Consider the following 25,017-nt stretch of genomic DNA (forward strand, 5'->3'; position numbering starts at 1 on the left):
TAACAAATATTATGTTCAGATATTTGTTTGGTGTTTTCTGTATTGTCAAAACGGGAAAAAAAACACAACATAATAGGTTGCTGTGTAGCTGACCCACAGCCTTTTTCCCTTGGGGAGCGCTTAGGAGGGAAAAGGTATTTCAGCCTGTGGGTGATGAAATTAGATCGCTTTACTTGCTGTGAAATTGAGAGCAGTTGGATGGGAATCAGTCAAACCAAATAAAATGCAAATATCCTTGTCTGGGATCACCTAAATGAGGACCGTCATCAGCATTTCATGGCAAGGATGTGTGCTTTTATAAGCTTCCTAAACATCCTCTCCACGAGACGACAAGCCCCACCATGTTCTGCTAATGAACTCCGTCCTATTCCTTGCGAAGAATGAATCCCTACTATGCAGCATTCCATGGATCTCCCCATTGGACTAACAAGGTGATTCATAATAAATGTCCCCACTTTTAAAATGTTGGGTGTTTATTTTAATGAGTTCCAATTTCAAGTGTTGAGTGTGGGAAAGGGATTAGCTACTTAACTTGTTGAATCCTGTTCTGGCTGAATGATTCATATCTGCTGTTGGACTACAATCTTTCTGGCTTTCCCTATGAGCAGAGTAAGAATGATTAAGTCAAGGGGCCCCTGGTCAGTGGGATTATTAGCAGAATGAGAATGAGTAGGTCAAGGGGCTCCTGGTCACTTTTGGCCCCAGTTGGCCTTCACCCATTTTTGCTTCATAAACAGGCATCTAAGACACATGATACACCTCCCTTCCCCTTCTTATGATAGTAGCTCAGAGAAGTTGAGATAGTTCCTTTTGTTCTCATCACTTAGAGGGCATGGCTGTTGGGTTCCATGATTGTTAGACCTAGCCCCATGCTGAGTTGGAGTTGGTGGTGTTCAGAGAAATGGTTAACAAACTGGAGGGGAAGAGGGGCTGATTTGTAGCACTTGCCAATTCCAGTGGTGTAAATACTCCCACACGGTTGATTTCAAGCTACCAACAGGTCACCCGAACACCAGTTGGGAAGAGATCTACACAGTTGGCTCAAGAACCAGTCCCGGCACAATAATGACTTTAGTGCCTACTGGAGTAACAAGAAACAAACTTCTAGTTGTCATGCTCACTAAATGCACCACTTTTGTGCACCAGAAGTATAAATGGTTCTAAATTCAGTTACTTGCTAACCTAGCAAGAACTTGCCGAAAACTGCGTCTTCCTGAACACTTGGGTTCTTGCTGACCTTCCCTTTTCCTGGCTCTCAACCAAAGGAGTGGAAGGCTGTGCCAGGTTGCTGCAAAGCGCTCTCCCTTCCTTGTTCTCTACTCTTCCCTGCAGATGCATATACCTCAGTGTATCAGCTGCTAATAAACCCACTGAGTATAATTTTAGGAACTTTCTGAAACCCAATCTGAGTGGTGGTTATCAGCCATGGCCTGTATCTTAGACATTGAGAATTCTGTTCCAGGTAGGTATCATTGGCACTTGACATCCTCGGACCTACACTTGTGCTGTGTCTAATTCTGTACTTCGATTATTATATGTCATGTTGGTGATATCCAATAAATGCCCAGTAATGCTAAAATCTAGGCTAAAGACCTCCCAGTCACCACCAATACACACCTAATGGAACTTCAAAGCAGGCTGGCCTATTACCTAATTTGACTGAGATAATGGCCTGCTGGCTCCTCCCAGTGGCCGCTGATACACAGCGACTTCATTGTCATTGAGATACATTTGTTTCATGAGGTTCCATCTTACTTACCTGAGATCAATTACATTACATTACATTAGCAGTACCAAGGGACTGATCCCCAGTCTATGGCAATTAGAAAAGGCAGAAACGCAGTATTGATTAATATTGTGGTAATCCCAGGCCCTAATCTTTTCACTCTCAGGAAACCAGACAAGTTCAGGGCCTTGACAGCACTTCGCCTTCACTAGATAAACTAGATTCCTTTTCTCAGGAGACCCAATCTGGTCATCTAAGTAAAATGGTCATTTCATTTTCTCTCAGGTCAATTTCACTATCTTTTATTAGACAGCCAGGCTCAGTCTCTGGGGAAATCCGTGGGTGATTTGAGTAGTAACAACAAAGACATCACTTATAATAGTGCCTTATATATTTCTCTAGCACCTCTCCCACAGGGATATAAAGCCCTTCATAGATCATCCATTCTCACAACATTGCTTCAAGGACCAAGGCAGAAATGATCATCCCTATTTTACAAGGAAAGATACCACTATAAGGTCTGAAAGCAAATGTTTTTAAGAGCTAAAATTCATTTCCTGGCTCTGTTCACCAAATTATGCCTTCATTAAACATAAACACAAACTGTAATAGATTGACAGTTGCATATTTACAGAGACACAAGGAAAGAGAACTAATTTACAATTGTAGCCAACATTGCAGCTGCCAAAAAACCCCCAGCTAGCTCAGAAAGGAACATAGGGCAGCAATCCCATTTTCTCTACAGAAATGAAAGCACAGTGAACTTTCTTCTGTATTTAGCCGTACGGCAAAAAAAGAAGCTTTCGGTCTAGACGCAGTGGTTCTCAACCTTCTGGCCCTTTAAATACAGTTCCTCATGTGGTGACCCAACCATAAAGTTATTTTCGTTGCTACTTCATAACTGTAATGTTGCTACTGTTATGAATTGTAATTAAATATCTGATATGCAGGATGGTCTTAGGAGACCCTTGTGAAAGGGTCGTTCGACCGCCAAAGGGGTCGCAACCCACAGGTTGAGAACCGCTGGCTAGACTCTGCACAGGAGCAGGTTGAGCACGGAGCTCAGAGGAGCCAGGACACACTTGGCAAGTGCAGAGACGACCAGCAGGTGGCAGAGGAAGTGAATTTCCAAGCTGCCATAAACATTTAGAGCATTTTTCCCTTCCTGAGGGAGGGGGTGGGGTTTGTACAGGAAGAACTATAGGAAGCCAAGATCTGTGATAGTCCCAACGCATGCAGTTTGATCACGTGGGGACTGGTGTGGGGGAGGATCACAAACACAGAGCAGGCTGGAAAACATGAAGCAAGGGACTTTAATGTAGACCTCGTCCTAGGTGACAAGCTTCTCCTTCCACAGCAGCACAAGCAAAACCACACGCACACAGAGGGCGTAGATGCAAATCTGGGTCTGAGTTTCTGCACGCCCCTGTCGGAATCATCCTTAGCATTCCTCCACCTCTTTAGTTCTACGCCTTGGCTATTCTGAGAGAGGCTCCCAGCTCCCTCTCTGACCCTCTGACCTGCCCGACCCCACCAGTTTCCCCTGAGGAAACAATTTGTGGTTGAGGGCTGCGGGGGGGGGGGGGGGGTTCTTGGCTTTGGCCCAGGCACCTCTGGTGCACTGGCAGGAGGTTCCTGCTCCCTACGCAGATGTCTTCTTTTCCTGCCTTTCCAAAAGCATCCAAGAAGTGGGCGTTTTGTCCGGAGGTCTCAGTCCGGGACCTAAAAGGAAGAGGTTAGGAGGAAACTGCAGGGAATGTGCAGGGCCCTCCGGACAGACACAGACCAGGGCCCATCATTTTTGCTCCTTTTTGGTTGACATTCTCTCCCTTGTCACACAGCCCATATAAAAATGAAGCAGCAGCAATTTTTATTTGAGGGACCTAAACTGAAAATAGGTTTAGAACATAATTTAAAAAAATAAAACAGCAAAAGTAGCAAAAAATATATGACCTTTTAAAAAACATTTTCCTTTTTTTTTCTTTTTTCTTTGTTTTTAATATATAGCAACTGATGTCTCCCAGCCACCAGGAGCATCTTACCCAGTGGGTAAATCTCTGGTAACAACCCTTTTAAAAAGACATGTAAATATATACTCAGATTTATACACTTTGTGTTTTCTTCATAGCTATGTACAAAGCCCCCAGTTGGGGCTGGGCCCCAGGGCCACGGCACTGCTCCCAGCCTTCGCCTCCCTGTCCTCTGGTACCAAGTGTTTGGTCAGCAAAGCAAATTAGTATCAGAATTAATAAGCCAATGGCACCATCTCTCTGGAGCAGAGGTTGCCTTCAACCGAGGCCCGAAGCAGAGACTTCCCCTCCCTACTACTGTAGCCTTGAGGACGAGGCACCTGCTACCGGAACACAAGGGCTTATGGGTGGCGGTGAAGCAGACAAAACCAACACGAGAAAGCTCCGTCAGCTCTCGCCAACCTGCCTGCTCAGCACGCTTACCTCCCACTCACCCCTCTAGGCAGTGCCAGGTGGCGGGGAGGGGTCTTGGTCCACCATTGGGGAGGGAACGGAGTGGCCATCAGCAAGTACCAGCCTCCCTACTCCTCTCTCTCATAAGCAGGTTGAGAGGAGGAGGAGGAAGAGAGGCGAACTCAGTGGGGTGAAGGCCTCAGGTAGGCAGCTGGCTCCCGCCAGCAGGGAAGGGGCAAAGGGGAGGCAGTGAATCCTGTGGGGAGTGATGGGTGAGTTACAGCTGATGATGGAGTTTGGGGAGGGCAGTGCTGGGGTGCTAGTCAGCGTCGTTTGAGTCCGCCATTGGCAAGCTGGGCTGGGTGTCGGGGCAGACAGGGCTCCTCAGGCAACGGCTCATGAGAGAAGACAGAATCTTCCCCCGAGGAGCAGGTAGAGCTTCGGGTGTCGGGAAAGCTGGGAGAGTATTGGTCCAGGGGCATTGACAGGTCCAGATACTCCTGTGTTGGGAGAAACAGAAGAGCAATGGATCAGCACTCTCCTCCCTAAGGCAGTTTAATTCACAGAGACGCACCTAAGTGATGACGACTGAAGGGCTAGCACGGACAGCCTCACCTGGTTGGAGGTCAAGGCCACAATGCGGTCCAGGTCTTCTACCAGCTGCTTGAAGGTAGGCCTCTGAGAGGGTACTGCGTGCCAACAATCCCGCATCATCATGTACCTGCGGCAGGATTGTAAGGTCGGGGGAGGAAACACGTAAGTGGAGAGATGAAGTAGCTTACGGAGGAGGAACTGTGGGAGGAGTTGCCAGGAGTGGCTGTGTTCTCTAGCTAAACACCCCTTTTCTTCCTCTTCCCGGCAAACCCGCTCGCTCGGCCTCCAGGGCCTAGCTCAGGACCTTGGGCATCTTCTCATGCTTACAGCTCGTTGGTGCAGTTGCTGGGCTTGTCCATACGATGACCCTCCTTCAGCAGCTTGAACAGCTCCTCCACAGGCACGCCAGGATATGGGGAGCCTCCCAGAGTGAAGATTTCCCACAGGAGCACCCCAAAAGACCACCTGTGGATGAGCACAGAGCCCATGGGTGTTGTGGGCACAGGAATGGGCCAACCTAAAATCCTTTCCATCTCTCCTTCTCCAGCATGTCAGCTACTCATCCCAAAACCACCCTCTCCAATGAAAACCCTTAATTCCCAGGGGAATACCAGGGGGGAGCAGAAAACAGGCCTTTCCACTGCCAGGAACAAAGTAAATGGTTATATACAACATATTGTTTTGTTTTCTCCTCAAAATAGAAGGAGACCCTCTTCAATTCAGAGGGGAGGACAGGACTCTATTGTACCAGGCATTTTCTATCCCAAGCATCCCTGGCAATTGCCCATGTCAAACTCACACATCACTCTGGTGGGTGTAGATCCGGTCAAACAATGCCTCGGGTGCCATCCACTTCACAGGCAGTCGGCCCTGCAAGCAGCATGGGGAAGTTGGGGTGGCCCAGGGCAGAGCAACGAGGGAGTAGGGAGGGAGGGAGGCGGGTACGTGAGGGACTGGACGTGGGAAGGAATGCACACATTCAGCTCATCCCACCCCAGTTTCTCAGGCAAAGCCACCTGCACTGGGCTACAGCAGAGAAGTGCACGTGGGAGAAAGCCTGGCACAGCAGAGTCTTGGGGCAGAGGACATGCACCTAGTGGCCTCGTCAGCACTTACATTGGTTGTCTTTTTATAGTAGTCGATGTGGTGAATGTCCCGAGCGAGGCCAAAGTCCGCGATCTTCATCACATTGTCCTCCGTCACCAGGACATTCCTGGCAGCCAGGTCTCGGTGTATGCACTGTGGAGGCAGGAGGGGAAGGCGGGGGAGGAAGAGATGGGAGAGAGGAGGGTGGGATGCAGGTGAGGCCATAAAACTGTAGACAGGTGTCCGCATCCAGCTGTCTGAGTCACACTGCACGCCAGCACTCACTTTGCAGCTGGCGGGCAGGCCCAGCTACTCCCAGGCTTTCTCCTGCTACACGCTCACCTCCTAAACATGCCCGTTCCCTGCTACAAGGTCCCTCTTCTCCACTTCAGACCCAGCCATTCAAACACCCCCAGCTCCCGGCTTCTCGATCACTTTAGCAAGCGCCCCTGTATTTGCCTCCTCTCCTGGTCCTTCCAACTCTTAGCTTTGGATCTGTACCCGGAAAGGCTGAACCTTGATGCTTCTATCCAATCTATACGGAAGTGTGCTCACAAGCTCCATCTCCCCAGGCCCAGCATAACTGCACTGGGCTGGGGCCCAAAGCCAGCATTTACTGAGCACCCAAAACTGGTCCTTAACACTCTCACTCTTCATATTTCTCCCATAATCGTTACTTTATATTTGAAGAAACAGAAAATGTTAAGTAGCTGCCCGAGGCTGCTCGGAAAGTGGCAGTGCACAGAGCTGAACCTAGCCCAGGCCACACAGGTTACACTGGCTCTCCTGATTTTGGTGTCTCCTGAGAGCCTAAGACAGCACATACAGTCAGTCAGTGATCAGTCTACCATTCCACCAAGGACAGAGAGTCATAAACTGGACATCTGTTCCTACCCCGACATCACCCAGGGGAGCCGGCAGGTGCCATACCTTCTTGGAGGCCAGATACTCCATGCCTCGGGCCACCTGGTAGGCGCAGGATACCAGGTCCTTGGAGGAGAGCTGCTCCTCGGGGTTGTGGCTGGGGTTGTAACAGTATTCCAGCCCAGGAGGCCTCCGGGCCTGCAGGTACTCGCGGAGGTTGCCCTTGGAGGCATACTCCACGATGACGTACAAAGGACCTGGGGGAAGGGGGCGGGTGAGTGTGGATGGAGAGGCCATCAGGCCAGTACGCAGGTTTCGCTTCACCTGGAGAAAACCCCACACCCAATGGCACACCCTGACCTAAGCTCCCCTCTAGGGAACCAGGGAAATTCATTCCACTGCTCAGAGAGAGGCAGGGAACTAATTCTTCCCAGCATAGTCCAGAAAGCTGCCAAACAAAACTGGGATTAATAGCCCTAATCTAGACCACTATTACTACCCACCTGTTCCTATCCACACAGTGTCTTTGAATCTAGGTACCTGTATTCTCAGATGAATACAAAGGGGAATCAGCTCAGACCCCATACATTCCAACTACTGCTGACCCTGCCTCTCTCCTTATGCCGCTTCCCTACGTGGCTAACAGATGCCTGGTCACCGATACCCCAGCTCAGTATCTTCTCCCTGGCAGATACTGTATGGGAGCAGCAGGCCCAGGTTCCCATCTGAGACCCTCCCCCAGAGCGGGTGGGAGCACGGCCTGGCTCAGTGCCTACCATCCTGTGTGCAGGCCCCCAGCAGGTTGATGATGTTCTTGTGCTTCCCGATCATCTTCATCATCTCCATTTCTGAGATCAGGTCAGACAGGTCTTTCTCTGTTGCATCCGCTTTGCACACAAACAAGAGAAGGGGAGGAGACTCATTTACTTTGGGAGGGAGGGCGACAGGAGAAAAGCTAAGGGACGGGGATGAGGTGAGGTGTATGCCCAAGGAGTCCCTTTTCTCCTCGAGTGGCTTCTCTCCTCCCCTTCCCCTTCCCTCTCATGACAGCCATTGTGGAAATATGCGGTGCTGAGTGGGGCAGCGGTAAGGACAATTAGCTAGCAATGGAATTTAGAATGAACACCTGACCACAACCCAGGCTGGCCCCAGGTCATGGCACTCCCCGGGGGCAGAGTGCCCCCTCCACTCCCAGGCCACCCTAGGCAGGCGTGTAGCAGGTGTGGGCAAGGAAAGAGCACCAGAGAGGGTGTTCCACTTGGCCCAAGGCCCACAGTTCGCTTGGCAAGGGAAGGCGCCGTTTTTACCAGGACGGAAGCATCACTTACACTTCAACATCTTCACAGCCACTTTGGTCACACGGTTGGGTTTGTCCTTGTCCAGGCCAATGGCCTCTGCCAACACCACCTGCCCAAAGCAGCCCTCTCCCAGGGGTTTGCCTAGAACCAGTCTTTGGGGAAACAAAGAGTGGTATAAGATGGGGCTGGTGAAGTTCAAGGGCATCCCATCACTACTTCTCCGTATTTCACCCAACTGGGCGGAAATTACTTCTGGGTACACCTGGTGCACCTTCGCTCCCTAGAAGGTCTCTGTACATACAACTCCCACTGTCAGAATTACACGCAGGGGACTTCCTCACAAGCTGAGAGAATTACCTGTCTCGAGGCAGCTCCCAGCGAGGGTCTTCGGGAAGCTCATACTCAGAGACCCCAGCCAGCATGGGGGTTCCGCTGGAGGAGAGGCGGGAGGGCCGCACGAGCAGAACCCCGGAGTTCATGGATGCGCTGGAGTCAGCCGACACCTACAGGGAAGCGTTAGGTCACCCTTCTAGCGAGGAGGCGGGGAGTGACGCAGATTCTTCCAACTGCTAGTCAGGGCTTTTCACCAGTGGCAGAGGGATAATCTGTTACCTGATGTCCCTTCCCAGGCAGAGCGGCAGAGAGACTACAAAGAGGTCAGAAGGCCGAAGGTCTAAATTGGACTTCTTTTGCCACCAGCTAGCCTTACTGGGCTTCAGTTAACTCACCTTTAACATGAACAGACCTTACGTACCTCTCCCAAACGGACAGAAATGGTCACTGCAACAACAGCTCTACCCTGTCCTGACTCTGTGAAAACCCTGCCTCTGATCATGGATTTCTAACTTTCAAAGCGCCTCCCATAATTAGCATAGTTCTGCATGAACGTTCCCTCCTCTTACAGCCTTCACCTTCTGTTCCAGTTCCTTGGAGGAGGGGAGGGTGGGCACACAGGAGAGGGCATCTTGGGACCCAATTCAGGTCTTCCTTTCTATTCTGTATCTTTGCACCTCTAACTGGCCTTTGGGGATAGTTCCAACGTGCAGTAGCCAATGCACATTTGCCCCAGCTAGGACTTTCTCCCGATCCATGTGCCAGGTGGGCAGGGGACTTGCAGCTGGGGTATGGTGGGCATCTGGAATTCATGGGCTGGGCACCTGACAAGGGAGCACCTGGGTCAGGACATTCCCCTGCCCCTGGCCCACAGCCAGAAAGCAAAGCTGGAAGCAGCAGGCTGGGGACAGTGGGGAGGCAGGCAGTTAGGGGTTCCTCGAGAAGCCCCTGGGGGCACAGGGAGAGAAGGGAGGCAGAGCGTGCAAATCCCCTATCTACTTTCTGTTACCTGTCTGCGCAGAGGAATGCTCTTGGCCAGCTTATGCACGGCCATCTGGCTATGGAAGTCGCTCTTCTTGGTGCCACTCTTCATCTTGTAGATGATGACAGACCCCACCATGCAGGAGATGAGGAAGGCCCCTGTGCAGTAGATGATGATCTCCAGGTACAGGGGCGAGGTCATCACTGCGGGTCTCTCTTCCAGGGCTGAGTCAGTGTGAATAGGGTGTTAGCAAGCTCCGGGGGCCCAGCCACTAGGATTCCTAGCTCCTAGCTCCATAGAACAAACAACACCCATCTCCTTTCCTCTGGGGATCTTTAGGGCAGAGAAGAATCCTAGCTAGGATTGGGGCTCTGGCATGGAGCAGATCAGATATCTTGTGCTCCTTGGAGCTTGCTGATCCTGACCCGAATCCTCCTGGAGGGATGAGCTAGAACCATGTTGCTACACGTGGCCCATCCTCATTAATTCGGGAGCCCTTTGCTCAGCTGGACTGCTGGGCTACATGGGAACCAGGTACCCTGCAAGGGGCGGATGACATCCCTCTCAGCCTCCTCATGAAAGCACATGGCCCTTCTCTGCAGCGCCTCAGCTCGGTGTGCACACACCTATCACCTGGGGCAGATTGACCATCGTGTCTCTGACGGTCTGAGGGTGGGGATGGCACCTTGGTTATTTTTCTGTAGTCCACAGCGCCTGGCTTATAGTGGCACTTGCAGGAGGACAAATGAGGGTGGGAGGAAAGAGTGTGCCTATGTCCTCACTTCATATCTCACCTTTCACTTCTGTCATCTGTCTCAGGTCAGATGTGTAAATATTTACACCTAGCCAAACCACAGGCAAAACTGACTAATTTCCCAACGTGTCTGCACTGCTCGAGATGAGAAGTGTAAATGTTTCTGTAGTTCTTGGGAATACTGCCCACAGCCCGAACTCCTCAAACTGAGGGGGCATGCTCTATTCAGTTCTTGCATCTTCCACTTAGAATCCACCCCGTTCCCACAGAGACCCATCCATTCAATGCACTGTTCCCTCCCACATGAGAATGGGTTACATCCAGCACCCACAGCGCTGGCTGCGGAGAACACACCATCCTCACCAGTGTGCACATCCCATTTCCTTCCACAGCCTTCCCCCAACCCTCCCCTTTAAAACACTCCAGCCAGCCCAGAGGCAAGCCCACTGGGGACCTCCCCCAAGAGGCACTGGTGTGACCCTGCTTGAGCCCCAAGAGAACTTCAGGCCTGACAAGGAGACTGCAGAGCTGATACCAAGAAGTGTTTCTGTTTTTCTCTTTCCCCAGCATTGAGAAACGAAGACAAGTGAGTGGGAGCACACACTGACAAAGACAGTGACAACGACAAAAACAGAACACTTCTCTGCCTCGAGCAGGGGCGTTATCAGACCCTGGAGGGCAAGCAGGGCAGAGGAGGAGGGAGAAGAGAGGGCAGTGTGAGCAGCAACAAGAACAGCACAGCACCCAGACCCACATGCAGGACCCTCAGAGAGGCAGCGACAACCAACTCCAGCCCTGCAGTCACCAGCCCACCACCCGGAACAGGCTGCGGGCTCCTTCCTTCCTGGCCCAACACCCAGACTCAAAGAGGATACACGGGCACCAGCAGCCCCCGTGACTAGGCCTCACTCAGCTCAAGTCGACTCAACTGGGTAGAACCTCTCCCGAGATCAGAGGGCGGCCGTACAGGAGGCTGGGCTAGCAATGCTAGCAAGCCCCTCTTTAGAGTGCCTACACTCAGTTAGAGGAGAAGTGGGGCCCTCTCTGAGACTTTGGGGGGCTGGACAAAAAGGGTCAGACAAGTCAGGGACAGTCGCTGGACCGAAGGATGGAAGGAGCCTGCCCTGGAGGAGAGCCCAGTCAAGGTTAAATCCAGATCTCATGCATGCATTACGTGGGCCCAGGGGAGAGCCAGATGCAGGTGTACAGGTGGAGGCCTCCGTGTTCTTGCAAACGAGGAAAGCTCCTGTGGGAGCCTGAGGAATCGGCTCTCATGGTTGGACAAATGGCTGGAGCCGCCTACCGGCCCCCTGGAGCCCATTCCTCGACCTCTCCTGCCTCTGTGTCTCCCCCAGCCCCGCAATGCATGGTCCCCCCGTGCCCGTGGCGAGGGCAGGACATCGAGAGGAGAAGTACAGTGTATACCTTCCAGAACGGTCAACCATGCAGAGTGATGGGAGAGTCCGATAGAGTTACCCGCCAAGCACGTATACTCCCCCGCGTCCTCAAAGGAGACATTCCTTAAGTGAAGCACTTCCATCTCTTTGTCGGTGGTATTAACTCCGGCAGTCTAGAAGAGACAACGGAAGCAAAATGGACAAGCACCGGACGTGAGACCTCTAAGAGACACAGAGAGAGGGAGGAAGAAAGAGGGGGTGGATAACCAGAGGAAGAGATGCTCCCCAGCGTCTCCTTTGCGACAACGAACAAACAAAACCACCAGGCAGCGAGACCTGTTAGAGGAAGAGAGTGAGACCCTGAGGAGGAACTCCGGCAGACCTGCGACGCCGCGGGCTGGTTACGACCCTTCACCAGACGCTGGCAGCCCCTGGCCCATCCAAGCATGCGGGCGGTGGGCAGCATGGAGAAATGGGGCCCGGCGGGTGGGGGGGCTGTTTGGTTTCAGGTAAAGAAAGTCAAAGGGCACACACAGGAGGGATGGAAAGGGTGCTGCAGTCACACACACACACACACACACACACACACACACACACACGGCCTGAGGGTGGTGGTTCTCTACGGAATGCCTGGTCCCTTCTCATACCCACCACTCAGACCTCCAGTCTGCACAAATGTAGTGCAGCAAGACTGTCCTGTGAATGCACACACAGCCAAGGGACACACAGGAGGCACAGAGGGAGCAGACACCAACACAGTACCAAACCAAACCAGCCTCCCAGGCCGGGTATTTTTCCATGGCTCTGGGCACTAGAAACACAGCAGGATAACAGGGAGAGCTGGGTGCTGGCTTCCCCACCGGCCCCAGCAGCTTGGGGCCGAAGTCAAATTCCCAGCACAGGGCCCCATCCATCTCCCCATTACCTTTTGCCACAGGTCTGGTGACAGTGAGCCACGCAGACTGGTTAGCTTCACCAATATAATTGGAAACCTTACACACATACTCCCCGCTTTGGGCCTCTGTCACATTGAACAGGGTCAGCACTTCCGCATCCGAGCTATTAATCCCCGAATGCTGGAACAAACCAACGACACGCCAGTCAGTTGGGCAAACACTGAGATGTTGCCATACTTTGCTCCCATGTGATGTGAAGACAGGGAGCTAAGGCAACGGAGACATTGAGATTTATCATCTTTCCCTTTTTAGGATGACAAAAGAAGTCTGAAGCATTTGACTGCAAAATAAACTTTAAAAAAAAAAAAGCACTGCCCCCAATCAAATGCTGTTTATACTGAACTCCTTTTTCCAAGACCACGGCAGGGACTATGAATGGCCAGGGACAGACCGTTTCCCACACCGCAGTTTCAGCACTCGTAGTGAAGAGAAGGGATGGCCAGTAAATCTCTGGGACAGCCGAGTGAGGGGAGGATGAGGTCTAACTCTGGGACCAGGAGGTAAACCACTTTCCCAGCTTCTGGTTACTTCCTGTTGCAAGATCCACTGGAGAATTAGGCAATTACCTTCCCTGGATTAATGGAGCATTCAGGGACAATCAAATGTCTGGGAGTGACAGGAAAAAGGAAGAAAATGCCATTACTCCTCGTGCTGCTTAGAATTTACCTGTGGCATTTGCTGTTTCAACTCTAATTAAGCCGTGCCCTTATCAGTCACCCTACTTGCCAGAAAGAATGTGACTTGGAAAAGAGGACCGAGACGGGGAAATGCTTGCTGGAAGGGCTATCTATGGTCCTGAGCAACGGGGAAGCGGGCCTCCGAAGGCCTTCCTTGAGTAGCTGACCCAGAAGTCACTCTCAAAGGTCTTCAGGAACCAGCAATGCCCAACCACCTCCCATCACACCTCCATTCTGTGACCTGTCACTAGTCCTGGGTAACGTGGCTAGGTCCCTATTTAAGATGGAGCATGTGCGCCGAAAGGGTAAGGGATGAGTCCCAGTCGTGGGCATGGAGCCAGGCCACAGCCACTTGGGTCCCAGGAAATACTGGTCTCCTTCCCAGCACCCAGCCCACGGAGACTGGGGTCAAGGTTACCTTCAAGATCTGGACATAAGGCAGGTTGTCCGGGCCAATCTTACTCCCATTCACCTCGATGTGCTTTAGCCACTGGATGTGGGGCTGTGGGTCACTGTACACCTTACACATGAACTCCACATTACTGCCCAGGGCCACGGTCTTGTTGGCAGGCAACCCTGCCTGCAGGATGGGCCGGTGAGGGGACCGCTCTGTGGAGGAAGGGAGAGGACAGGCTTGTCAGGAATGCTGACAGACAGCATCTCAAAGACCACAAAGGGAAGTCACTTAGCCTCTTGCTGTTACAAGTGTGGTCCCAGAGAAGCAGCCTAGCATCACCTACAAGCTTGTTGGAAATGCTGGATGGCCCAGAAGCTTCTTTTTAGACCATCTCCTCAAAACCAAGAAAGAATGCTGGTTGTGAAACTCTTTTACCTTAGGATTCCTAGAATGAGATTCAGACTGTCTACAAGGAATAGGCAGTCAGAACAGCCCCTTGGGTCTCAGGCGATGCCCTGGAGTCAGCATGGACCTCCCTGAGCCCATTTGTTCTGTACAGCAGGAATAACAGTGCCTGCCTTGCGGGGGTGCCAGGAGAATTGCAGGTGACGTGTTTAAGTGTGTAGCACACTGCTGACATTCACGAAGCAAGAGCCACTGTTAGGCTGAATTTCACATCCCTACTCCAGTCACCTCTTTCAGGAGAGACTATCAGCAGCACCTTTCACTTTGTGTAGTGAGTCATAGCACTATCTGATCCTCTTGACTCTATTTACAGATACGCGAGGCACAAAGAGGAAAGTGACCTGCTTAAAGTGACAGAGCTATAAAGTGCCTTCACCATCCTGGCTCTATCCCTAACTAAAGCTGGATCTCATGGCTGGTTTCTCAACGCCCCTGCTCTCTCTGTCCTCTAAGCTCCCTCCTGCCGCCATTGGCATTCTTACCCACAACGTCAAGCTGGTAGGTGTGGTTAATGCTGCCATACTCGTTTTCCACAATGCAGGTGTAGTTGCCCTTATCAGAAGGCACCACGGAGTCCATGATGATGCTCCAGGTGGCATAACGGACCTGAGGGGAGACATGCCGAAGGGCTCCACTGAGGGTGCGGAGGAAAATGCAGGCGGAAGCCACATGGCAGCATTGGCGCTTCCTGGCACTCACCCTCCAATCTGAGCAGAGCACAGGGCCCATGCAGCACGGGGAGACAGGACAAGGCAGGTCTGCCCACCCCAGCCCATTCACACTCAAACTCTGGATCTGCCCACAACAGCCAAGGCCATCATAACCTGGACAAATGTGCCTTCTGCACTCCCCCAAATACACCGGGAACTTTCCCAAATGCTGCGCTCTATCCAGGCTGTTCCTGTGCGGGTCTGGCTCCCTGGGAAGAGCCTGGCCCTGTCTGCCCTTGATGTCTCACTTCAAAAGCTGGCTCCTCCAGCCTGATCAGGGGTCAGCGTTGTTCTCACTGTCCCTCTAATGAAACACTGGTCACAGCCTGCTTTTCATGACAGTGCCCATGGACACCTGCCCTCCTGAGACTGAAATGCTTTACGGCAGGAGCGCTGTCTTGTACCATTCGCAGCACAGTGTCTTATACACAGCAACATTTAAAACGTTCCCTATTTTTCCTGCTCTCCAGTTCTTTTCTTGATAGGATTAATGAGAAAAGAGCAGCGAGGTGGGGATGGGAGAGAAACAGGGACTATGAGGAGGACCAGAGACTCTAAAAAAGAGGTTCCAGTGAAGATGTTCTTCCTACAACGTAGATGGGCAGAGAACACGGACAATTTACACAACAGGAAATGGAAATTGCTCATTAACATAAGAAAATTCTAAGTCTGTTGACAAGCAAAATAACACACAAGAAAACAAGATATTTTCACTTATCAAATCTGGGGGCAAAGGTCTAGTGAGCTTATTCTCATGCTTTGTTATGGGAGGGCGAATTAATTTCTTTTTAAAAAAGTAATTGTTACCACAATAAAATAAAATTTAAAAATAAAATAAGGCTATACTCAACTCATTACCCATATCATCCTCCATTAGAGCAAATGTCACAATAAAAATGTTACATCTTCCCACTGTATTTTGAACTCTCTCTTGCCTAGTATACTCTCTGGAAAGACATGTGTTCAAAGAAATGTTCATGTAATAAATGAATGTGAATAAAAAAAAAAAATCTAATTACCAGGAAAAAGGTAACTGAGTAATATGCATTAAGGGCTTAAAGAAAATGCTAGCACTTTGAATTAGTAATTTCACTTCTAGCAATCCTAAGGAAGAACATTTAAAAATGCCGACAAACATTTAAGTACAAAGATCCTAACTGTGATATTAATTATAATATTGAAAAACTAGAAAAAACTAGTAGCACAAAATAGTTCATCAAATTACTGGACATTTTAATAATGGAATATTACGCACTTGTGAAAAGTTATCTTTAAAATGCATGGCAAAAGACTCTTGCTATAATGTTAACATGTGACAAGTTAAGAAAGTACATACACGGTGAAATTAACTAACTAAAAACCATATACAGAAAAAAAGACTGAAAAATTCAACTCCATTTGCACATTTTTGTATTTGAAATGTTTATAAAATGTATTACTTCTATAGTTAGAAAGCATTATTTGAAACAAGTAAAGGCATAGAATAAGGATTTCTTTAACCAGCTTCTCCCGTTTCTACTCTAACGCTCATACAGACACACATACCTTGTAGCCTCCAATCCTGTGGTCAGGTTTGAATTCTTTGCCATTTTTCAACCAGCGCAGTGTGGGGTTAGGGGTCCCACTGGAAGGGCATTTGAACTTTACTGTTTTGGCAGCTGGTACTGCATGCAGTTTCTTTTCCATTTTTTCTGGAGACGTCCAGTACGGAGCCACGGCTGCCCAGGAAAAGCCAAGAGAGACAGGCGGGGCTGGTCAGGCTCAGGAGCAAGGGCCCAGGCCAGGACCTGGAGACACCCTGCCCACCGCCCAACACTTGTGAACAATGCCTGCACTGATCAGGATGCCCAAGGGATCCCACTGCCAAGCATCGTCACTCCATGTGCCCGCTCCTCCTCCCGTGCTCCAATCACCTGAACTCCCCCTTCCCACCCAACCCAACAGCCAGACCAAAGGGCAGTAAGGTAGGAAACAGTGTCTCACGCATACGGTTTGGTTTGGTGTTATCTGTCTCTTTCTCCTCTGAAGAGGAGTCATCATCGTCATCGTCGTCCTCCGAGGAGGGGAGCGCATCTACGAGAAGGAGAAGGGGCTCTGAGGTCCCTCCAGAGGGAGAGGTTCCTCTAGATTTCCATCCATATCAACAGCCCCTCCACATACTAGTAAAGGCCAGTCCAGTGATAGATGAACGCAGACACCTTCCCCATACCGACCCCCAGGCCCTCAGCGACTCTCTCTCTGTCAGTGGGAGAGAAACGGTTCACTAAGAACTGTACGCTCTATGCTTGTCCCTTTCCTTCCCCAACCTAATTCACTGCCCCTCTCTGCCCAGAGCTCTTTACACTTCATCAGGGGCAGCGGGCCTCTTTAATTTAATACCGCCCCACATTCAGAGGCTCTCCCCGCTCATGGTACCACTGGATGTGCTGGGTCTCAGAACTAGCACCCAGGGAACCTGGATCCTCCTTTGGCCAGCTAACCATTGGGAAATCAGACAGATCTAGACACACTGAGGCCAGAAGCTATTTCCAAAGCCATGAACAACTTACAGTTGGAATTTTTCTAGCATGCATCTGCTAAGGTTTGGAAGCTGCTCTTTTTGCCAGAGCAGATAGGGAGCCTAATACACAGTCCACAGCTGCCATCACCTCTCCCCAACAAGTATCCATCCCTTTTAAGAGGTTCGACACACATGTGACCACCAATCGGGGCCTATGCCAGATCTTTCTCTAGTCCTTGCTAGCGCTTTTGGTGTCTGGAGGGAAATAGAGGTGTCAAGTCCCTGTTAGGGGCAGGTTCTAGAGGACGCCCAAGTGGGGCAGGTGCCAAGCGTGCACCCGGAGATTCACAAATGGCATAAAGGAAATTTCCATTCTATTTTGTTTCATCCTGCTTTTGTGAAAGCTGCATTCTAAATGTGGCAGATTCCCAAAGTCACAGAGCTCTAGGGTTCCCTGGCTGCCCTAATTGCTCCAGAAGCTGGGGGACAGATCTTTTCTGTAACCCCTGTGGATATGGCGGTGCATCTGGATCCTTCCCCATCACAGCGGGGACCTCACAACGTTTTCTGGGGCTCTAATCACTAAACCAAGAAGCACCGAGCCCAAATGGCAAGGGAATGACAGGGTGGAAGCTGGCTGAGCCCTACGCAGCACCCTGGAATCTGGGCCAGCTGTGGTAGAGAAACCAGTGTTTGCCCCAAGAGTATCAGCAATCACCTTCCAGGTAGACCTGAGAAGCCTGGGGCCCACACCCCCTGGCCACCCCTCTGAGAGCTAAGCCGCGGCGGGCAGGGAGCAGTGTTAGTGGGCAGCAGTTTCTGAAGCAGAATGGGGGGCAGGTCATGGAAGGGGAGGAGATTCACCTCCCCCTGAGACTAGCAGAGAGGGGTGGGAGGGGGGAACCAGGAAGAAGGTGAGGGCAGGGCATGGCTACCAACCTGAGACATTGACGGAGAAGTAGGTGGTGTCGCTGCCCGAGGGGCTGCTGGTCACGCAAGCGTAGAGGCCGGAGTCAGCGGGCACAGAATCCCGCACCTCCACCTCCTCCCCTGTGATGCGGGTACGGTTGCTTTCCACCAGCTGTACCCCGTCCCGCAGCCAGTTGATGCTCTGGACATCGTCCCGCAGCCGACAGCGGAGCTGCAGCAGGTCACCAGGGTGGACCAGGAAGGACTCCACTTCCACAGGGGCTCCCCAGGGCTGGGCTGCAGCCACCACAGGGGCCAGGAAGAGGAACCAAGGGACCGGAGAGGAAGAGAGGGAGAGGGGAGGAGGGAGAGACAAAGGGAATTAAGCTAGAGGCACTGAGCTGCCACATCCCAGGGGCCACAGAGCTGGGGAGGTGGGGACTGGAATATGGGTCAGTCAGGAAATGGCTGGCTACCTGGGAACCCCCATCTCTTCTTCTCTACCCCCCTCTTCCAAAAGTCAAAGGTAGAAAGAGGAAAAGTTAGGAAGCAGCTGCAGCAGCATTAAGCGGTTCACATTTCATTTCCCTCCATCCTAGGGGGACACGGCCAGCCCTCCCCAGGACTTCTCTGTGTCCAGAGTGGTCCCTCCCCACACACTCAGTTCCCTGCCAAGAATGGCCACTTTCCAGAGAAACACCCCATTTCCTTTTGGCTAGGTCAGCCTTTCCCCTTTCCCCGAGTAACAGCTGAACAAACCCCAAACCCTCAAAATCTAGCAGCCCCTACCTAAGGTGAGAGAAGGCAATGTGTCAACCAGGTGGCTCTTGGTTCAAGTGATGGCGGGGTGGGGTTCTGGTCCCCCAATGAGTCAGACGCATAAGAAGAATATGGGGGAGAGAAAGCCCAGCAGAGGTCAGCTCAGGGGAGCCCCTAGCTAACAGGTGTCAGGCCAGAAGACTCGGAGCTTTTGCCTATATTAGGAATGGAGGCCTGCAGCTGCCACCAAACCCACACTTGTGCTGGCAGCCTAAGCCGGTGCACACAAAGCTCTTTTCTCCTCCCCACTGCCGGGCTCCCCCCCTAACCGCCCCCCACCTTCCCCTCCTCCTTCTCTCCCCCGACACACATGTCCAGTCTCCCTCACCTCCCTTTCCCTGGAGCCCATGTGGTTCACAACTCCCAAGATCTGATGGGATCCTGTCCATACACCCATCCCTCTCACCAACAGCTCCACACTCACACTGACAAGAGAGCCTAAAGCTAGACACACCCAGGAGTCCACCATGCCGGGCAGTTCCCCATCTCCTGAGCACCCCCCTCTTCACTAACCAGGGGGAAATGCAGATTCTATTTCCCTTTAAGAGCTGCAGGTGTGTTCCTGGCGTCTTCTGCAAGTGTCCACCCCACCAAAAAAGTGCTGGTTGCAGCTCAGATCTACCACCTGACTTAGTCTCCACTGTTTGGGGAAGCCTTATTTCTCACCAGGGTTCACCACCAGAGGCTCACACCGGGGACTCTTCACACGCCCCTCCCCCTGCAGGCCTCATGTCTCTACCTAGTTCTGTTCACTCACCCTCCAGGTCTCAGCCCAGCTGGTAGCTCTGTCCCAAAGCCTCTTCCGACTCTGTTGGGGTCAGGGGCCCTCCCATCACATCTGTCACACTGAAGAAAAGCCCCTTTCTCAACTGAGTTGTGAGGGTAGGGACGTGACATATTTACCTTTAAATCCCCAACACCTAGTATGGCGCCTGGCACACAAGAATTGCCCAATAAATGCTCGCTGGATAATGCAAGAATGACACATCCACAGCCACACTGTCCCTTCATTGCCTTCCTTTGTAAGTTCCCTTTCCTCCTTCACCACCCTCATTTTACAGAACTCATCCTGAAGTGCTAAACAGGTGTCCACTAGAAACCTTGCGAATGAAGAAGACAGGTGGCACCAGGGAGCAATTTTCCTCAGTGGGGCCTCAAAGCAGGCTTTGGTGCCAAGGCTGCAACCCAAGGGCTCTATCTTAAATATTGGGTAAATACTGAGTCATCAAAAGGGGGGTGTTGCTTTGAAAGGGTTTGGAAACCACTAGGTTAGCATTCATTTATTTTTGTGAATCGGGTCAAGAAGAACACCAACCACAAAGGTGAGCAGACCACACAACTGATTAAAAATAAGCTTTTGTGGGTCCTAAAAAAAAAAAAAATGTGATTCTTTCCATTTTTAACGGTTTGTGGTTTTGCCAAAAGAAAGTAGAAGAAAAGCAGTTCAGACTTGACCCTTAAGGAAACAGCAGACACTCCTATTGATCCAATCTCATTTCCCTTCAGTGACCTCACAGATTAAACATTTTGCAGCTCGTGATCTGTACCAGCCGTTGGTCAAACAGTAAACTCAGTCAACTCAAATTCTTAGTCGCTGGCATCACAGCCTATTTTGACAGGCCCCAGAGACAAAAAGGTAGCAAGGAGAACATGGGCAAGTCCCCAGGAGGAAGCAGGAAAGGGACCTGGCCCTGCTGGGACTGGCTCTGGCTGATTCCAGCTTGGATTCCTAACTTCCCACTCATCCCAACCAGGATGTGCAAACAAACCTCTTCTGCATGATCTACAAAAAGCCTCTAAACCTGCTTTCTTTTTCTTGCCCCCAGAGTTCAAACTCACCCTGATGCTCCAGGCCTTGGTGCGCTATGTCTATTATGCTCCTAATTAAGATCCTATATTGTGGGGCCCTGGCCAGTAGCTCAGTGGGTTAGAGCAGTGGTTGGCAAACTCGTTAGTCAACAGAGCCAAATATCAACAGTACAACGACTGAAATTGCTTTTGAGAGCCAAATTTTTTAAACTTAAACTATATAGGTAGGTACATTGTTATTAACTTAATTAGGGTACTCCTAAGCCTTAGGGTACTCCTAAGGCTTAGGAAGAGCCACACTCAAGGGGCCAAAGAGCCGCATGTGGCTTGCGAGCCGCAGTTTGCCGACCACGGGGTTAGAGCATTGTCCCCATATGCCAAGGTTGTGGGTCAGGGGACAAATAAGAAGCAACCAATGAATGCATAAATAAGGGGAATGACAAGTCAATGTTTCTCTCTCTCTCTCTCCCCCATTCCTTCTCTCTCTAAAATCAATAAATAAAAAATTTTTTTTAAAGTTTACACTGTGTATAGAGGATAAAATCTAAAGCCCTGCTTGATATCCAAGGTTCCTCACAATCTATTCCCACCTCTCCATGCAACCTTCTTTTCCCTACCTTCCACTCCAGGTCTGGCTGTTCTCTTCACCAAGTGCATTTTCCCCCCACAACAAAACTTACTTCTGGTCAAGCCTGTCAGCCATCTCTCTAGAGTCCTCCTACTCTAGCCTACTCAAAGCGCATCATCAAAGACATCCAGGAAGCCTTCTGTTGGCACTAGTGTCTCAACCCTAATTTTCTGTAAAATAGGTACTCTCAGAACCGAACAAAATTGCACTCAATTGCATATCATATGGTTTCTTTTGTAAACACCTTTATTGAGATATTATCCATATACCATAAAATTCACCCCTTTAGATCATACAGGGGTTGGAAAAGTAGGTTTACAGTTGCTCATATGACAAATAATACAATAATAAATAAATAATAATATAAGAATAAACTTTTTCACACTCACAACTGTAAACCTACTTCTGCCCACCCCTGTATAAATGCAATGCTTTTTAGTATATCCATAATTATGGATATACTAAATTAATTTTAGAACATTTTTATCATCCCCAAAAGAAACCCTATACCCGTTAGCAGTCACTATCTCTCCCTCAGTTTAAGCAACCACTGATATGCCCTATAGATGTGCCTATACTGGATATTGCATGTCAATGAAATCATACAATGTATAGTCTTTTGTGATAGCTTCTTTCATTTAGCATGTTTTGAAGGTTCTTCTGTGCTATTACATGGCTCAGTATTTCATTGTTTTTAATGGCTGAATAATATTTCATTATGTGGATATGCCACATTTTGTTTATTCATTCACTGGTTGATGGATAGTTGGGTGTATTGTTTCCTGTGAAAAGTGTCCATGTCTCACCTCTCTGAAGAAACAGCGTAAGCAACTCAGAGCAGAATTGACTATTATAATTTTCCCACGGTGCCCAACAAAGTCAGAAACAGGAAATGCCTAATGGGTCTTGAATTGAATTGAGCATCTGGCAAAGGCTAATTTTTAGAGGAACTAAAAGATCAGCCTATGGCCTTTGGGCTACAGTGGATTTTTTCACGGCTAACAGTGCTCTTAGATGTCAAAGTCTCCATTTACAAAGCAAGGATAATGCACTTTCTTCTGGGAGGAGATGGAAAGGTAACCAACCACTGGTTTACCAGGCCTCACCCACCTGTGTCACCACCCAGAGCTGAGGTCCTGACCTTGGGGGAGTCCCTATGTAAGGTGGCAGATGTGAGGGCATCACTGCTCACTGGTAGCCACAGCAATCTGGTCACTACTCTCCATTCTCTTTTGGTCTTTCCAGTCTCCCCATTTATGCCCTCATTGAAAGGCCCTTCATCTGTGGCTCCATCTCCTCTGAGCTGGCCTTTCTCTGGTCAAGACCGATGGTCCAGGGCTATCCTGTTGTTATATATTAGCTAACAAGAAAGGAGCTAATTGACACCTTTATTAGGCTGGCCATGAAAGATGAAGGAAAGAAAGCAGTTTATTGCTCAGCCACTTGAAACCAGCGTTACAAATCTTAGAGAACCTGATTAATTGCAACAGGGATACTGGGAGGGAAGTGCAGACCAAAGCACTCGCATTGTGCGTCTTGTTTCCTGAGAGACGAGATGGGGAATGGAAGCTGGAGGACATTTGGTATCTGGATTCCATGGTGACCTAGTAGGAGGCTGAAAATGTTTGGCGTGAGTCAAATTCGCTCTCACAGGGTCTAGGTGCCATGTGTTCAAAGTGCACTGTGGAAAAAAGGTGCATTGTGCTTCGAGGCGCACAACACAGAGTCACTATTATCTTCACTGGCAGCAGGGAGTTGAGGGTTAGGGCTAGGGCTTGACTTGAACATCCTTAGAGGATGAAGGCTGCCAATGCCTTAGAGAACTCTCCAGAAAACAAGAGAAAACAAAGACTCCTGCTTAGCAGTGTAAATCTGAGGCTGAGGAGGCCTCTGGCCCTGAGGCAGGTTCCTGGGACAGTGCAGGTAGCAATTTGCCCATGGAAAGCTGTGCAGGCTGGATGGGTACCCCTTCAGTGTGAGTGAAAGGGAGTCATACAGCAATCACCAATCCCATGTGCTTCTCTAATGAAGTCTCTCTATCCCCTCAAAGGAATCTAGGAGATCGGGGACCCACACTTTTTAATAATCCTCAAGGAAGCATCTAGCAAGACAGAGAGGTGGGAATGGTGTTTCCCATGGTGTTCTCAAGTCTAAGAACATGACAAATGTTAATAGGGCCCCACAAGTCCCTTTCCCTTCCTACTTTCCTCCCAAATACCACAGCTTTGTCATCCCTAACTAGCCATCAGGATGCAGCATTCTACTTATGACAGGACTAGCCAGAAACCTGCCACAGTCATCAAGCAGGCAGTTTTGCCTTGGGTACATCAGATCAGATCTGAGTTCTTGATTCTAAATCTCTGTGTCTCCTACTAGCCACGGGTGTCATGTGGGGCGGGAGGATGAAGTCACAGGAGGCCCAAACCTTTTATTCTTATGAGAGATGAGACCCCAGTTTCCCCGAATCCAAGAAGATGGGAACTTTCTTCAACATAGCTCTCATTCATTAGGTGCCTCTGTGAGCCCTTGTAAGGAGAAGAAACAGATTAAGCAAAGGAACAGCAGACCTATGTCTGGCCCTACCCAGAGTGATCAGATTTACATTACACGTTGATATGTGTAAGGCACTTTATCTGCAACATGAGACAACTGAAGAATGTTAAGAACCCAGTAGAGGCTCTGAGGTTACAGAACTTAAATATTGGTGGTCACGGCAGACAGCGGTATTCACAGCAGAGGTTGGACATAACGGTAAGGAACGGGGGCGGAGGGGGGGGGGATTAAATAAGGATTTAGAGTGAGGATGAAAACTTGGAGGGAAACAGAAAAGGTAAGGTGCTTAGGAGCAGGGTAGTGGTTGGGGATGAGGCGGGGTGGGACACGAGGTCAGACTCTATGGCCAGCAAGGAACTGAAGGTTCACGGTAGAAAATAGCAAAAAACAATAACAAACAAATAAAACCACTAAAAAAGTCCCAGGGAGCACATTCTCTGTAGACTATGAATGCAGGGCATTCACGTCACATGGACAAATATACCTGAACATGTATTTTGAAATACCACTTCACCAGCCCTGGTCCCATAACAGCCAGTTTGGTCTGGAAATTATCCACCCCCAAAACCCCACAACTTAACCTGAAACCAGTCACAAATAACAATATATTTGCATGGCACTCTGCAATTTAGCATGTGTCTTCCCATATATTGGTTTGGGATCCTGAAATAACTCTGAAAACGATAAAATTAATATTGGCCAATAATTTACAGCATGCTTACTATAACCCATATACTGTGATGGCTCTTAACACAGACTACCATTTAACCCACACAGCACTCCTATGATGGTGACACTATATTATCTCTACCCTCTGGATGTGTCCACTTACTTACTATGTGCTGAGCACAGTTCTCATTTAAGCCTCACACCAACCAGGTGAAGTAGACACTTATTACCCTCATTTTACACAGTGGACACTGAGGCACAGAGCCACCTAGCTTGGCCACCAGCCAGTGGCCAAGCTGCGATTCAAACCCAGCTGGCCTGGCTCTCAGAATCCACACAAATCTAGATCCCAAGGCCACTGCTTTGAAAGACAGCCTCTACCTTCACCGTGTCTTTTGCAATCCTTGACTTCAGAAAAATGATTGAAAACCTTTCTGTTCGATCGTCTGATCCTGTCTAATGGCACTG

General features: G+C 49.9%; 1 protein-coding gene across 17 annotated transcripts in view; it reads right to left on the minus strand.

The window, feature by feature from the left end:
• Window positions 1–2,012: 2,012 nt before the first annotated feature.
• Window positions 2,013–25,017, minus strand: part of FGFR1 (fibroblast growth factor receptor 1) — a 49,700-nt gene continuing 26,695 nt past the window's right edge. For 2 of the 17 annotated variants that reach the window (XM_036296760.1, XM_036296754.1), the window contains exons 3-18: window positions 18,102–18,368; window positions 16,646–16,735; window positions 16,208–16,380; window positions 14,435–14,558; window positions 13,509–13,699; window positions 12,383–12,620; window positions 9,328–9,530; window positions 8,349–8,494; window positions 8,022–8,143; window positions 7,470–7,580; window positions 6,760–6,950; window positions 5,860–5,982; window positions 5,543–5,613; window positions 5,071–5,208; window positions 4,765–4,870; window positions 2,013–4,649 (exon numbers count right to left, since the gene is read on the minus strand). In XM_036296760.1, coding sequence (XP_036152653.1) covers window positions 4,473–4,649; window positions 4,765–4,870; window positions 5,071–5,208; window positions 5,543–5,613; window positions 5,860–5,982; window positions 6,760–6,950; window positions 7,470–7,580; window positions 8,022–8,143; window positions 8,349–8,494; window positions 9,328–9,530; window positions 12,383–12,620; window positions 13,509–13,699; window positions 14,435–14,558; window positions 16,208–16,380; window positions 16,646–16,735; window positions 18,102–18,368 — 2,471 coding nt within the window. In that variant the 3' untranslated portion in view covers window positions 2,013–4,472. Of the gene's footprint in view, window positions 4,650–4,764; window positions 4,871–5,070; window positions 5,209–5,542; window positions 5,614–5,859; window positions 5,983–6,759; window positions 6,951–7,469; window positions 7,581–8,021; window positions 8,144–8,348; window positions 8,495–9,327; window positions 9,531–11,485; window positions 11,631–12,382; window positions 12,621–13,508; window positions 13,700–14,434; window positions 14,559–16,207; window positions 16,381–16,645; window positions 16,736–18,101; window positions 18,369–23,752; window positions 23,853–25,017 lie in introns of all 17 variants that reach the window. The other 15 variants (XM_036296759.1, XM_036296766.1, XM_036296765.1 and 12 more) reach the window with 15 other exon arrangements.

This window comes from Myotis myotis, unplaced genomic scaffold, assembly GCF_014108235.1.
Source record: "Myotis myotis isolate mMyoMyo1 unplaced genomic scaffold, mMyoMyo1.p scaffold_m19_p_3, whole genome shotgun sequence".
NCBI classification, from domain to species: Eukaryota; Metazoa; Chordata; class Mammalia; order Chiroptera; family Vespertilionidae; genus Myotis; species Myotis myotis.